This window comes from Ascaphus truei, chromosome 11 (genome assembly GCF_040206685.1).
Source record: "Ascaphus truei isolate aAscTru1 chromosome 11, aAscTru1.hap1, whole genome shotgun sequence".
NCBI classification, from domain to species: domain Eukaryota; kingdom Metazoa; phylum Chordata; class Amphibia; order Anura; family Ascaphidae; genus Ascaphus; species Ascaphus truei.
The window spans coordinates 48,947,565-48,962,559 of NC_134493.1; the positions used below are offsets into that span (position 1 = coordinate 48,947,565).

The window sequence follows — 14,995 nt, forward strand, 5'->3', positions numbered from 1 at the left end:
GCTCTGGTTGTTGGGGAACACATGGTGATATCGCAAACGCCTCACAAGTCTGTTTGCCAGGACCTAAATCAGGGGCGGCTGAACTCCAGTCTTCAACGGCCACCAACAGGTCAGGTTTTCAGGTTATCCCTGCTTCAGCACAGGTGGCTCAGTCTTTGACCGAGCCTCTGATTGAGCCCCCTGTGCTGAAGCAGGAATATCCTGAAAACCTGACCTGCTGGTGGCCCTTGGACTGGAGTTGTCCACCCCTGCCCTAAATTCACTAAGCTCTATTAAGTCAGGACAAATAGTGGGATGGTACTGTACCTAAAAACAGAAACAGATGTTATTTTCAACACCTGATTTTACATAGAAAATGAACTGCTGGAATGGTCTTAAACAGAATCCCTAATTTCAGTGTCTGGGTGGGAGCAACGCCAAAGCTTAGCGAATACGCAGAGAATATATTTCAGGCTATAATGAACTCATTTGCATGTCATTATGATTAATGTACGTTACTGTCCCGTTAACTAGACCAGGGGGCTCAACTCCAGTCCTCAAGGCCCCCCAACCGCTCAGGTGTTAAGGATGTCCCAGCTTCCGAACACGTGGCTCAATCAGTGGCTCAGTCAAAGACGGAGACTCTGATTGAGCCACCTGTGCTGAAGCAGGGATATCCTGAAAACGTTGACCTGTTGAGGGGGTTTTGAGGACTGGAGCTGAGCCCCCCTGAACTAAGCTAAAGGAGTTTAGTGAAAATGAACTTGACTACATGATTTAAAAATAGTCATAGTTGCCTTTTTGTTTAGATTCAGTGGTTTCCATGGTAACTCCCATTTTCATAATCCATCATTCTGGTCCTTCATTTTTGGGGCTTGAAATCTCAGAACTGGGAAATTGTACCAAAACCAAAAATGTGATTGAACTAAATGTACTCACTCCTGTAGATTAAACAATGAAGTTACCATCATAGATGAACTCTGTATTTCACAGATAAGAGGGGCTTAAAGAAGCATCAGGATATAGAGTCGACCAGTTGAATTTCTTAGGCTACGGCCACGCAGCCTGCGCTGCACGTTCGCCTGGCGGCGTGACGGGGGAGCGGCCATGACGTCACACGGCAGGTTCGCCCTCATTGGCTGAACCACCGGGGGCGTGGTCTAGCGCTCTGTCGCGAGTCCTGTTCTCAATTTTGTTGAGAGTAGGAGTTTGTCGGCGCAGCACGGCGCCCCCCCCCCCCCTCGCAGCGGGCCTGGCCCCATTGAGGGGCAGCTCTAGTTCCTGCAGCGTCCGCCACAGTAGAAAGCGGGGACCTGGCCTTATGGGTGTCTGTATGGGGAACGGTTTGTTAATCAAGTGTTTTCTTTCACCTTCTCACCCTGTCCTTATCAGAGAACCAATAACGATAAGGGGAGGTGGGCTCTAGCTGTACAAGCGCTTACTGATCACACAGTGACATCACACAGAAGGGAGCAGCCAGAGGAAATAAAACCCCAAGTGTCACTTGAAAAGCGAAATTGAAAATACCAATTGGTGTCAGATTTTGGTAAAAAAAAACAAAAAATGTATCAATTACCCAGATGAGACCCCTTAATTATGTCACCGGAATAAGTTCACTTTGGTCCTACGAAGGATTATCCGTTTAAAATATCAGCTAAAATACGTGATAACGACATCCAAACCAATACTTGATATGAGAAAATCTTCTATAAACAAAAATACTTATTCATATATCTCCAAGGATCACACAAAGGGGACACGGAGTGATAGTTACGATTTACATATATCCATGACACTTGCTAGCACGACTTAGTATATATGGACCCTTAGTGAATGGGCCATACGGTGTCACCCAGCCCAGAAGGTAACAATGTGTAGTAAACATAGAGCGTCATGGCCCACTGACGTCAAGGCCTCGGAAGGTGTATTCTATTAAGGAGCGGCACTTCGTAGTAAATATGGCCTCTGTGATCTTTGGAGACCTTAAAATGGCTTGGTATACAAAATCAACAAAAATGTGCTTTATTATTATTGAATTTATTCTTCAGAGAGTGTTTCCCAACTCCAGTCCTCAATGACCCCTAGCAGGTCAGGATTTAAGGATATCCCTGCTTGAGCACAGGTGGCTCACTCAAAATGATTGGGCCACCTGTGATAGTGAGATGATATCCTTAAAACCTGACCTGATAGGCGCTTATAGTCCCGGCTAAGGCACGTCGCAACAAGTTGATTTAATCCGTCGCGTGCGCCTATAATGGGCGCGACCAAAATCACTAGAGTAAATGGAAATGTATTTTTTCGGCGACCGCCGCCGTGTGACGTCAGCGGTTCAGCCAAAGAGGGCGAACCGCTCACGGCCACACCCCACCACGCCCCCACCAGCCGCCATCTCGTCTCCTACACTATAAGCAGAAATCGCTATTACAACGGCGGCGGATGACGTCACGCCGTCGTTGGGACTATAAGCGCGGCCTTAGGGGTTTTTGAGGACTGGAGTCGGAAACATCCGCTTTAGAGCATTAAACCCGGAAGCAACCTTTGATTTGATTTGTGACAAAAAAGTACTACTAAAAAATAAATTTTGAAATGCTTAGGAAGCACAACACTGGAAGGGGTATTTTTAAACAGTATTTATGAGCACATTATATCAATCAAGACTCAATTTCAACAACAGCGTTCAGTGCGCCGAAACTGGTAAATATCTGCTAAATAAGTTTCAACCACTTTTAATCAGCATGAAACTTTGTGAAGTAGAATCACTGATTACTTGGCTTTTTTGCAACATGCTGAATAGCTGAAGTACAGTTCTGAGGATTGTGTCTGATTGCTGCCACTGCAACTCAGCTGATCAGCATTCTGAGAATCTCTCCTCTCCAATTCCTGGAACCACTGAAAGACTTTTTTCCTCTATGAAAACTTTTGACATGTATCCAGTTTGAGAACGGCTAAGGGCAGGACTGTTCAGATGTGGAGAGGCTGCACAAGAGATGAAGGGCTATTAAACAATCACACCATCTCTATTTTTCACATTGACCTCACCGAGTTCAAACTGTGGTTCAATGGCAAGGGGAAGCAATGGCTTACCACTTAAGCAAGCACTTCAAGAATGATTCAGATCATGGTGGATAATGAGCTGTGCAATATTTAGAAGCTTTAAAAACAGGGGTGGCCACCTCCAGTCCTCAAGGGCCACGAACAGGTCAGGTATTAGAGATATCCCTGCTTCAGCACAGGTTGCTCAATCATTCTGCTGAAGATATCCTTAAAACCCGACCTGTTGGTGGCCCTTGAGGACTGGACTTGGCTGCCACTGTTTGAAAGCTGCAGTTCAAGCTGCCGTTGAAAAAATAAAATATGTAAATATATATATATTTTTTTCCCCCCCATTCAATATGTGCATCAATACAATCTGCACACTGACAAGTGATTAGCTAAGCTGCAGATCGATCCGTTCTCCTGCAATCTACTGTAATAGATCGCTTGCTCAGGGTTATTTAATTCAGTTCTTGCACAGCATTTTGGGCAATGTAGTTCCTAGAATATGATTGACTGGACAGTTACTCGATACAATTGGTGCACTGCTAGAGAGGGCGGGGCTCAAGAGCCAGAGCCTATCAGAAGGGGCAGGGGGCTGTCACTTTGTTCCTACATTAGAAACATTAAAAATGTCTTTAAAACTTTTTTTGTATTTATTTTTTAAATGCTACCAGTATTTTCTCAAAGTACAGAACGGATTTATTAAAAAAATCGCACATGTAAGATATTGCTTGAACTGCTGCTTTAAAGGTATCAGCTGGTGTAACAAAGGCAGCGTGTTCTTAAAAAGGATTTCATAACCCGCTACCAGTGATGAGCGACTTTGGATCCGCAGCGGATCGTCCGGTTCCAATGGTCAATGGATTTCAGCAGATCAAATCTCAAAAAGGGTTGTTTGCGTTTTGCAAAAATTATTTAAGGGGATTTATTATCATTACCAACACTCTCCGCAGATTCAGCAGCCCGTGGACGGATATGTAGATTCAGCAGCCCGTGGCCGGATACGTAGATTCCGCAATCCGTGGACGGATACGTAGATTCAGCATCCCGTGGACGGATACGTAGATTCAGCAGCCCGTGGACGGATATGTAGATTCAGCAGCCCGTGGACGGATATGTAGATTCAGCAGCCCGTGGACGGATATGTAGATTCAGCAGCCCGTGGACGGATATGTAGATTCAGCAGCCCGTGGACGGATATGTAGATTCAGCAGCCCGTGGACGGATATGTAGATTCAGCAGCCCGTGGACGGATATGTAGATTCAGCAGCCCGTGGACGGATATGTAGATTCAGCAGCCCGTGGACGGATATGTAGATTCAGCAGCCCGTGGACGGATATGTAGATTCAGCAGCCCGTGGACGGATATGTAGATTCAGCAGCCCGTGGACGGATATGTAGATTCAGCAGCCCGTGGACGGATATGTAGATTCAGCAGCCCGTGGACGGATATGTAGATTCAGCAGCCCGTGGACGGATATGTAGATTCAGCAGCCCGTGGACGGATATGTAGATTCAGCAGCCCGTGGACGGATATGTAGATTCAGCAGCCCGTGGACGGATATGTAGATTCAGCAGCCCGTGGACGGATATGTAGATTCAGCAATCCGTGGACGGATATGAAGAATCAGCAGCCCGTGGACGTATATGTAGATTCAGCAGCCCGTGGACGTATATGTAGATTCAGCAGCCCGTGGACGTATATGTAGATTCAGCAGCCCGTGGACGGATATGTAGATTCAGCAGCCCGTAGACGGATATGTAGATTCAGCAGCCCGTGGACGGATATGTAGATTCAGCAGCCCGTGGACGGATATGTAGATTCAGCAGCCCGTGGACGGATATGTAGATTGAGCAGCCCGTGGACGGATATGTAGATTCAGCAGCCCGTGGACGGATATGTAGATTCAGCAGCCCGTGGACGGATATGTAGATTCAGCAGCCCGTGGACGGATATGTAGATTCAGCAATCCGTGGACGGATATGAAGAATCAGCAGCCCGTGGACGTATATGTAGATTCAGCAATCCGTGGACGGATATGTAGATTCAGCAGCCCGTGGACGGATATGTAGATTCAGCAGCCCGTGGACGGATATGTAGATTCAGCAGCCCGTGGACGGATATGTAGATTCAGCAGCCCGTGGACGGATATGTAGATTCAGCAGCCCGTGGACGGATATGTAGATTCAGCAGCCCGTGGACGGATATGTAGATTCAGCAGCCCGTGGACGGATATGTAGATTCAGCAGCCCGTGGACGGATATGTAGATTCAGCAGCCCGTGGACGGATATGTAGATTCAGCAGCCCGTGGACGGATATGTAGATTCAGCAGCCCGTGGACGGATATGTAGATTCAGCAGCCCGTGGACGGATATGTAGATTCAGCAGCCCGTGGACGGATATGTAGATTCAGCAATCCGTGGACGGATATGAAGAATCAGCAGCCCGTGGACGTATATGTAGATTCAGCAGCCCGTGGACGTATATGTAGATTCAGCAGCCCGTGGACGTATATGTAGATTCAGCAGCCCGTGGACGTATATGTAGATTCAGCAGCCCGTGGACGTATATGTAGATTCAGCAGCCCGTGGACGGATATGTAGATTCAGCAGCCCGTGGACGGATATGTAGATTCAGCAGCCCGTGGACGGATATGTAGATTCAGCAGCCCGTGGACGGATATGTAGATTCAGCAATCCGTGGACGGATATGTAGATTCAGCAGCCCGTGGACGGATATGTAGATTCAGCAGCCCGTGGACGGATATGTAGATTCAGCAGCCCGTGGACGGATATGTAGATTCAGCAGCCCGTGGACGGATATGTAGATTCAGCAGCCCGTGGACGTATATGTAGATTCAGCAGCCCGTGGACGGATATGTAGATTCAGCAGCCCGTGGACGGATATGTAGATTCAGCAGCCCGTAGACGGATATGTAGATTCAGCAGCCCGTGGACGGATATGTAGATTCAGCAGCCCGTGGACGGATATGTAGATTCAGCAGCCCGTGGACGGATATGTAGATTGAGCAGCCCGTGGACGGATATGTAGATTCAGCAGCCCGTGGACGGATATGTAGATTCAGCAGCCCGTGGACGGATATGTAGATTCAGCAATCCGTGGACGGATATGAAGAATCAGCAGCCCGTGGACGGATATGTAGATTCAGCAGCCCGTGGACGGATATGTAGATTCAGCAGCCCGTGGACGGATATGTAGATTCAGCAGCCCGTGGACGGATATGTAGATTCAGCAGCCCGTGGACGGATATGTAGATTCAGCAGCCCGTGGACGGATATGTAGATTCAGCAGCCCGTGGACGGATATGTAGATTCAGCAGCCCGTGGACGGATATGTAGATTCAGCAGCCCGTGGACGGATATGTAGATTCAGCAGCCCGTGGACGGATATGTAGATTCAGCAGCCCGTGGACGGATATGTAGATTCAGCAGCCCGTGGACGGATATGTAGATTCAGCAGCCGTGGACGGATATGTAGATTCAGCAGCCCGTGGACGGATATGTAGATTCAGCAGCCCGTGGACGGATATGTAGATTCAGCAGCCCGTGGACGGATATGTAGATTCAGCAGCCCGTGGACGGATATGTAGATTCAGCAGCCCGTGGACGGATATGTAGATTCAGCAGTCCGTGGACGTATATGTAGATTCAGCAGCCCGTGGACGGATATGTAGATTCAGCAGTCCGTGGACGTATATGTAGATTCAGCAGCCCGTGGATGGATATGTAGATTCAGCAGCCCGTGGACGGATATGTAGATTCAGCAGCCCGTGGACGTATATGTAGATTCAGCAGCCCGTGGACGTATATGTAGATTCAGCAGCCCGTGGACGGATATGTAGATTCAGCAGCCCGTGGACGGATATGTACATTCAGCAGCCCGTGGACGGATATGTAGATTCAGCAGCCCGTGGACGGATATGTAGATTCAGCAGCCCGTGGACGGATATGTAGATTCAGCAGCCCGTGGACGGATATGTAGATTCAGCAGCCCGTGGACGGATATGTAGATTGAGCAGCCCGTGGACGGATATGTAGATTCAGCAGCCCGTGGACGGATATGTAGATTGAGCAGCCCGTGGACGGATATGTAGATTGAGCAGCCCGTGGACGGATATGTAGATTCAGCAGCCCGTGGACGGATATGTAGATTCAGCAGCCCGTGGACGGATATGTAGATTCAGCATCCCGTTACCAGCAGATTCTATAAATGCGTCCACGGGTTGTATCCAATCCCGGTTTTTGATGAATCCGCGCGGATGTTGCACTGTGAAACAGATTTATTTGGGGGGGGGGAGGGGGGGGAAATGCGTGAAAATCTGGGAAACGGATTTGGGTGGATTTGCCCGTCTCTATTCGCTGTACGTTTCTGTAAACTTTTAGACAAAGTATTTTATTTACAGAGAGCGGACACAAACCAAACATTCTTACTATTGCTTTCATTTATTTTTCTGATTCCTTATTACTTTCTGCAATGACTACATTAGTCAAAAAATAATATGGGGAACTGCTATTATGTATATTGAGAATTAATATACAAGTGGACTCTTTAACTTGTTTAAACTGATGCATATTTAAACAATTTAAATGCAATACTAGCCTCTCTTTCTTGGCTATCAACACAATAGTATGGTGCTACAGCTCAACCCCGTTATAACGCGAATCCGCTTATAGCGCGATGCAGGCGTGGCTCCCAATTTTCGTATTGATAAATACTTTACAACGCGATTATTGGTGTCTTATATACTTTATTGTACAATGCATACAATTGCACATTATTTCTAACGCGATCCGCTTATAGCGCCATGTGATTCTTTGGACCCCAAGCACAGCGTTATAAGGGGGTTGAGCTGTATTTCTGACCCCTTCCTGTCTTGAAGGCAAAACACCTAATAAAGCAAAACAATAAAATCAGGCAAACGGTTTGATAATGCTATATAGTTCAATGAGACGGCCGACTCCTTGTGTTGCATTACAATCAATGTGGGGATAACTAAAGCAGTTATAACTTTTACAAACTGTCTTCAGAACCCAAGACATTTATATGAATTTATAGCACCCAGGGCCCACTTCCATTAAAATGTCATTCAGAGGACTCGTATTTCCCCTTTTATAATCTAGACTGACTTTATAAACATACTTGATGTCTTATTCGCACGGATTTCTCTACAATTATGTATGATGCTTCGGCTGGTTATGTCCGTCTGCACAAAGTGCGGGTTTGTCCAAGCCGACATTACATAACCCAGGGGCACATTAAAGCAGCGTTCCACGCGCCACTTTTGTAAGTCTTTTATATTACCTAAACCGGCTCCGTGTTCCTGCAACGCCCAGGCAAAAAAATATACCCGCCGGACACAAAATGGCAGCGGGGTCAGAACGTGGCTCGGCGGCCAATAGAAAAGCCACGTCGTCTTTGGAAGATGACGTCGCAGCTTTCTATTTGCGACCCCATGGCCATTTTTGTAGTTCGGCAGCCATATTTGTAGTTTTGTTTTTGTGCGCGTGTCAAAACCGGCACACAAAAATACAAAATATATCTGGCGGACCCCGGATGAACTCTGTGGGACCTCCTGGTTAGAGTAGGAATTTTTACCCATTTAGGGGAACTGCTGATTTGAGATTTGTAACTGTTTTGTCCCATTTTCTCAGCACACAAGTAAACCCTTCTTTCTTTGGTATTGTAAATATTACAGTATTGATGCAGTAGTACAGAGTTTAATAGCTATAACAAGAGGCAACATGAATATCATGATCAATCTGCACAGATTACATGCCATGCATTACAACTTGAGGTTAGGGTCGAAACCTGTTCATTTTTAAAATGAGAACTCCCTCCTGCAGAGATATACTAACAGTGAGCTTGATTACTCTGATAGTCACCACTCTATAGCATAAGCACTTTGAGGTTCATAAAACGAAGTTCGATAGCCATCATTGGTCATTAATGGCCACTAAAGTGAATGGACGTTCATGATTGATAAAAGCTATTTGCTCTGCAGTGAACAAAGTCACCTGAATATCCATAAATATTGCATTTTGGGTTTCAAAAAGGAGCATGAAATATGTTAACAGAACAGCAACTGGACCAACAATGCTAAAGTCGGTTGAAATAAACGGTAAGAATGAAGCTCCCGTCATTCTTACCGTTTATGTCAACCGAGTTTAGTTCTGTTAACATATGCCTGTTAAAATAGACCAGCAGAAAATATATATTCAACTCTGTTGACTAATAAGTGCTACTGTACATGACACCTTACGTGTTGGAAGACCTTATGGTCCCATTCAGATGAATAGCCCATAAGGGACTATATTTACTGTATTACAAGGTGATGGTCCATAAAACACCAAATATATAGCCCGTTCACTTACACTGGCCGTGAGGTGCTGTACAGCTTAGTACCACTTCAACAATATGGCCCCAAGAACTTTATTTACAAAAGTCTTCCAGCTGCAAAACTGATGCAAACCCAGTGCAAAAACAGCCCTATATTTATCAAACAATAATAATACCACTGAAAGCAGTGCACTGTTGTCCTGGTTTAGTAAAAACCCTTAATACTGTAAAGCAGCATATTTTAGTATCTTTATTATTACCGATTGAGAACCAGCCAGTCTGCTGGAGCTGAACTGCGCAGGGACCAAGTTCCCCGGAAATTTACCAGCATCAAAAGATAGTTGCAACATGATGCCTTGATGATATTGTACTTTTCTATTGTGTCGCTGGAGGGAGGTTGACTCGGCTGCCGTATTAATTTCCCAAAAGGAAAAAGCAAATTAAAAAAGGTAATTTATTGGGAAATTAACCCTTTGAGCTGGAGAGGCCCCTCCGGCACTCGCAAGTCACATGATTGCTCTTCGTCACGGATGACGAAAGGTGATCTTCCACTTACTGAGAGATCACGTTCTACGCGGACGCGATCTCCCTATGAAAAACAAGCAGGAAATTTAGGATGCATCTCCTATGTCATAGGGCCCATGGAGTGCCAGACCCCATTATGTAGTAGCTAAGTCTATATGGCACCCAACCCATCAACTAAATCCTGATGAAGGTGTAACACTACACCGAAACATTGATATGTCCAATAAAACAATTATTTTAATTTTAAGCAAGACTGGGGCGCCATTCTCTTTTGGCATAGTTCCTCGAAATAGGAACAAAAAAAAAAAAACGCTTATTAGCACCCTTTAGCTAGAGTCAGATGCGCTGGCCTCATCTCTAATAAAATTCTAATAACTAATGGCACTAGGAAAGGGTGCCCCCTGTCTCCTCAGCTTTTTGCACTCTCCATCGAGCCCCTGGTGGCCTCCATTAGATTGATCCCCAACATATCAGGGGTGGCTATTTGTAACAATAACAACTTGTTATTTGCAGACAATGTATTTCTTACTCTCTCACGCCCTCTGATTCCTCTCCCAAATCTCTACCAATCCCTCGAGGATTTCAGAAGTAGGTTGGGCTTCAAAATGCATCACACCAACTCTGTGGCATTGGCGGTTAACTTGCCCAACGATACAGTCAAGCTCCTAAAACTTGATTCTGATTTCTCATGGCAAACTTATTATATTCCCTATCTTGGAAGCAATATTACTAAATCATATGAAACTCTTTACAAATTCAACTTCCCCAAACTAATTAAAAAGCTGAAGAAGGACTTAGAAACATGGGGTAACTATAATATTTCATGGATAGGCAAAATTGCATCTATTAAAATGAATTTCCTTCATGTATAATGTACTTTTTCTGACTCTCCCGATTAAGGTTCCGGTTAGAGATCTTGAGGACCTCCAATCCAATATCACAAAATTTATATGGATCAAAAAGCACCCAAGAGTCAAAAGAATCTACAGACCTATGACCATGGGGGGGGGGGGGGCTAGGCCTTCCTAGCCTGTTAAGATACTTTCAGGCCTCCCAGCCGACTCAGATTTTGCTCTGGAACTCTGAGCCGCAAACTAGAGGCTGGGTGGATATAGAGAATATTGTGTCCAAACCAGCCGATATTAAAACTCTCTTATGGCTGCCAAAATCTAGCAGGCCGTCGAACTCTCTCTCTCACCTAGTGATTAGACATTCACCGACACTCTGGGACGGCTTGAAATTCAAACTTACAAAAATCTGCTCCCCCATGATTACGCTTTTTGGTAACCCAGATTTTGACCCAGGCAGACCATTAGGTGCATTCCAATCTTGGAGGGCAGCTGGGATTACCACAGTGGGAGACCTATTCACGAATTCTGCCATTTCCAGAACCACAAAAAAAAAAAAAAAAAAATGGAACCTTGCACCTGCGGAAATAATCAGATATCTACAGGTTAAACATTTTGTCACTCAGGTGCGTGTAGGAGGATCATCCGCCTCATAGAACTATTTTGAATCTTTATTTATGTATAGATCCCAGGAGAGGGGCATGATTTCGGCCTTATATAATTCCCTAATTAACTCAGGGACGGACAACAAATTTTTCCATATGCTAAAATGGGAGGAGTTAGGTGAGGTCCTAGAGGTTGAAGACTGGGCTGACATCTGGGAGGCTGCAGCAAAAAGTTCGATCTGCACTGTGGTCAAAGAGAACTCTTATAAACTATTATTTCGCTGGTATATATTCAACATAGACAACTCCCACTCACCGGCCTGCTTTAGAGGTTGTGGAATTGCCCGAAACTAGTCCCCCTATGGAGACAGGTTTACCTACTTATCAGTAGACTTCTGAAGACGGACCTGAGACCTGACCCTTGGTCTGCCCTACAAGGCAGACCAGTTGAAGATATGTCAAGAGCCTCAACCAAACTAATTTCCCACGTCATGTCAGCTACGAGATGCTTTATTGCGGCGTCCAGGAAAAAACAGGAAGCCCCCTCTCTGGCAATGGTAAAACGTAGACTATGGCTTATTGCTACGATGGAAAAACTCACAGCTTTCCTAAGGGAGAGCTGTAACAAGTTCTCCCAGACGTGGGACCCATGGTTTGCTGGGGAGGGGGGGCAGAGAGATATTAGAAAACTGGCTTGGGTGTAGACGACGATCCTCCCGGGCTGACCTAGTACAGAGGCACGTCTCGAATGAACTAGAGTAATGACTATCCCTTTCGAATAATGGGTATGACTTGGAGTATACAAGTAAAATAAACTTAAGACCATTTGCAAATACTGTTACCACCCCCTCCCTCTTTCTTCCCCCTTGTATTGTTCTGTCCAATATGTGCTGTCCACTATTATTTAGCCGCAGAGCTATTAGGGGATGTTAAAGAGGACCCTAACAAGTTGGTCAATCACTATATTTGGATGTGGGCCCGGAATGTCTAGGTCATGATTCTTGCTATATAACATCCCTACCGTGCCTATTTTATCTTCTGTACCCCAATTGAAAATTGCCAATAAAAATATAAGTTGAAAATAAATAAAAAAATAGGCTAACGGGAATGCTGCTTCAGGCGAGTCTGAATACAGGCTGCTAGTAAACACGTCCTGCAATTGGAAACAAGCACTGGATGCCGAGTGGCCTCACTTTATTATAACTCCAGTAGATGTTGCTAAGTGAGGTTCAGGATTCAAGGATCGTACTGGCAAAGTGGTTCCTTTCACTGCAGACTCTGCGTATCTATTACCATTCTTTTCCCTGGCTCTCGTCATTTCATCATTCTTACCCGGCATTGCGTGAACGAGGTCCCCGCACAGCACAAAGAACTTTGGTTTGGGGCTTAGCTTGTTAATGGCCAGCACAGCTTCTTCTGTTAATCTGATCTCCTGCTCCCATTCATCTCCTCCATAATCGCAGTCACCCTGTTTCCAGGATTTCATGAGGCCAAACTGCGGGTCTGCTCCTTGTATAAAGTAGAAAGGGCCTTTCCATTGTGATTCTTCATCTTGGAGAGGGGAAAAAAAAACAAAAACAAAAAAACAGTTATATTATGAGGTTTTCACATGGCCTGCTGTATACGTGAAAACCATAAGCTTTTTGTTAAATAATTACATGACAAGCTGTTAAAAGTGCTTTACAAATATCAGTGTGATGTTTGTTCTGCTGAGCTTTCAACTATTCTGCGCAGGCCAGATTATTTCAATTATGATAATTCGACATAAAACAAGAATTTCTTAAAATTTCTATTAAAACCAACGTTAAAAAATAAATAAAATAAAAAAAAAACCCCACTTCCGTTTTCACTTCAGTTTGCAAGTGTAAGGATTTCAAATCAGATGCAAAGCAAATGTTTCTTTTCCACCTACCAGTTAAGGTAGTCCACCCCTTTTGGAGCTAGGAAAACATTATAGTGTTATTTCCCGATGTGAGTATATTAGAAAATAATTGCCTAGATATTGCATGTGTGGGTGTAGTAATGCTCTTAGATTGTATATATATATATATATATATATATATATATATATACAGTGTTCAACAAACCTATACATTTGCACGCCCCGGGCGAGTGGATTTAACATCGTGGCGAGCTCCTATTGGCCCAAGCAGCACACGTGTGGTACTAGGTGGCGAGTAGATTTTTTTGGTGATTTGTCGACCACTGTGTATGTATGTATGTATGTATGTATGTATGTATGTATGTATATATATATATATATATATATATATATATATATATATATATAGTGTAAGAGAGCAGATGCACACAAATACAGATATAGATAGGTGCTAGTCCCATAAGTAAGGTTTAATACAAGGCTCCTTACCAGGCAGACCATAGGATCCAGGGAACACACAGCAAGGAAGAGGCAGCACACTTAGTAATGATAAAAAAATGTATTCAACAGCAGGTCTGTCCCTAGGACCGAAACGTCGGTGAATGTGCCTGCTGTTGAATACATATTTTTTATCATTACTAAGTGTGCTGCCTCTTCCTTGCTGTGTGTTCCCTGGATCCTATGGTCTGCCTGGTAAGGAGCCTTGTATTTTAATGTTATATATATATATATATATATATATATATATATATATATATATATATATATATATAACACATACTTTACCACCAAGGCAGATGGTAAAAGAGACGACAGCACTCAGATGTAGAGCAAAGAAACTTGTATTCCAAAGGTAAGACACAAAAATCCAACGTTTCGATCCGCCAGAGGGATCTTTCTCAAAACGTTGGATTTTTGTGTCTTACCTTTGGGATACAAGTTTCTTTGCTCTACATCTGAGTGCTGTCGTCTCTTTTACCATCTGCCTTGGTGGTAAAGTATGTTTAATGTTATTTTATGACCTTAGCTCCAGACCCTATTGTGATTTTACAGGAGTGCTAGTATCTGCTTTTACACACACATATACATATATATATATATATATATATATATATATATATATATATATATATTATATATACAAATACACACACACACACACACACACACACACAGAAATGTTGCGTGCATATATATATATAATATAATTACATGACAAGCTGTTAAAAGTGCTTTACATATATATATATATATATATATATATACATATATACATACACTGAGTTAAGTTATATTGAGTAAAAAAAGTGACAAAAACCCTCCACAGCAAAGCAAATATGCAAATGCAAATACAACTGTATGCTCATCTGCATGTCTTAGGCAGGTCTGCAACCCCGCCTTTCCCCATTATGCCGCAAATAAATAAATATATATATATATATATATATATATACATACACACACACTTCAAAGATGCTTCTACAATCAACCTACTTAGGCTGGTATTATAGTCCATGCTATGGCGCTCATGCAACAGGAACAAATTGATGAATCCCAATGTGGCCTCCCCTAGTGCGCGAACGAAATTACAGTGGTGTAAATTGTCTTCATGGGAACGAAAATTGTAGCGAAAGGAGCCGTGTGCGCATGTGCTGAATTGTCTAACGGAAGTTTCAGCATTGCTACTGTTTGCTAGGGCATGCGCAGAAGTGACTCCATCGCCATGCGCATGCACAGATCATTTTCCAACACGCGATCAGA

The 14,995-nt window shown here is 44.1% G+C and overlaps 1 protein-coding gene across 1 annotated transcript in view; it reads right to left on the reverse strand.

Annotated features, from left to right (window-relative positions):
* Positions 1 to 14,995, reverse strand: part of CPPED1 (calcineurin like phosphoesterase domain containing 1) — a 62,771-nt gene that overhangs the window by 40,366 nt on the left and 7,410 nt on the right. The window contains exon 2 of the mRNA XM_075566137.1: positions 12,685 to 12,903. Within this exon, the coding sequence (XP_075422252.1) occupies positions 12,685 to 12,903 (219 nt within the window). The remainder of the gene's footprint in view (positions 1 to 12,684; positions 12,904 to 14,995) is intronic.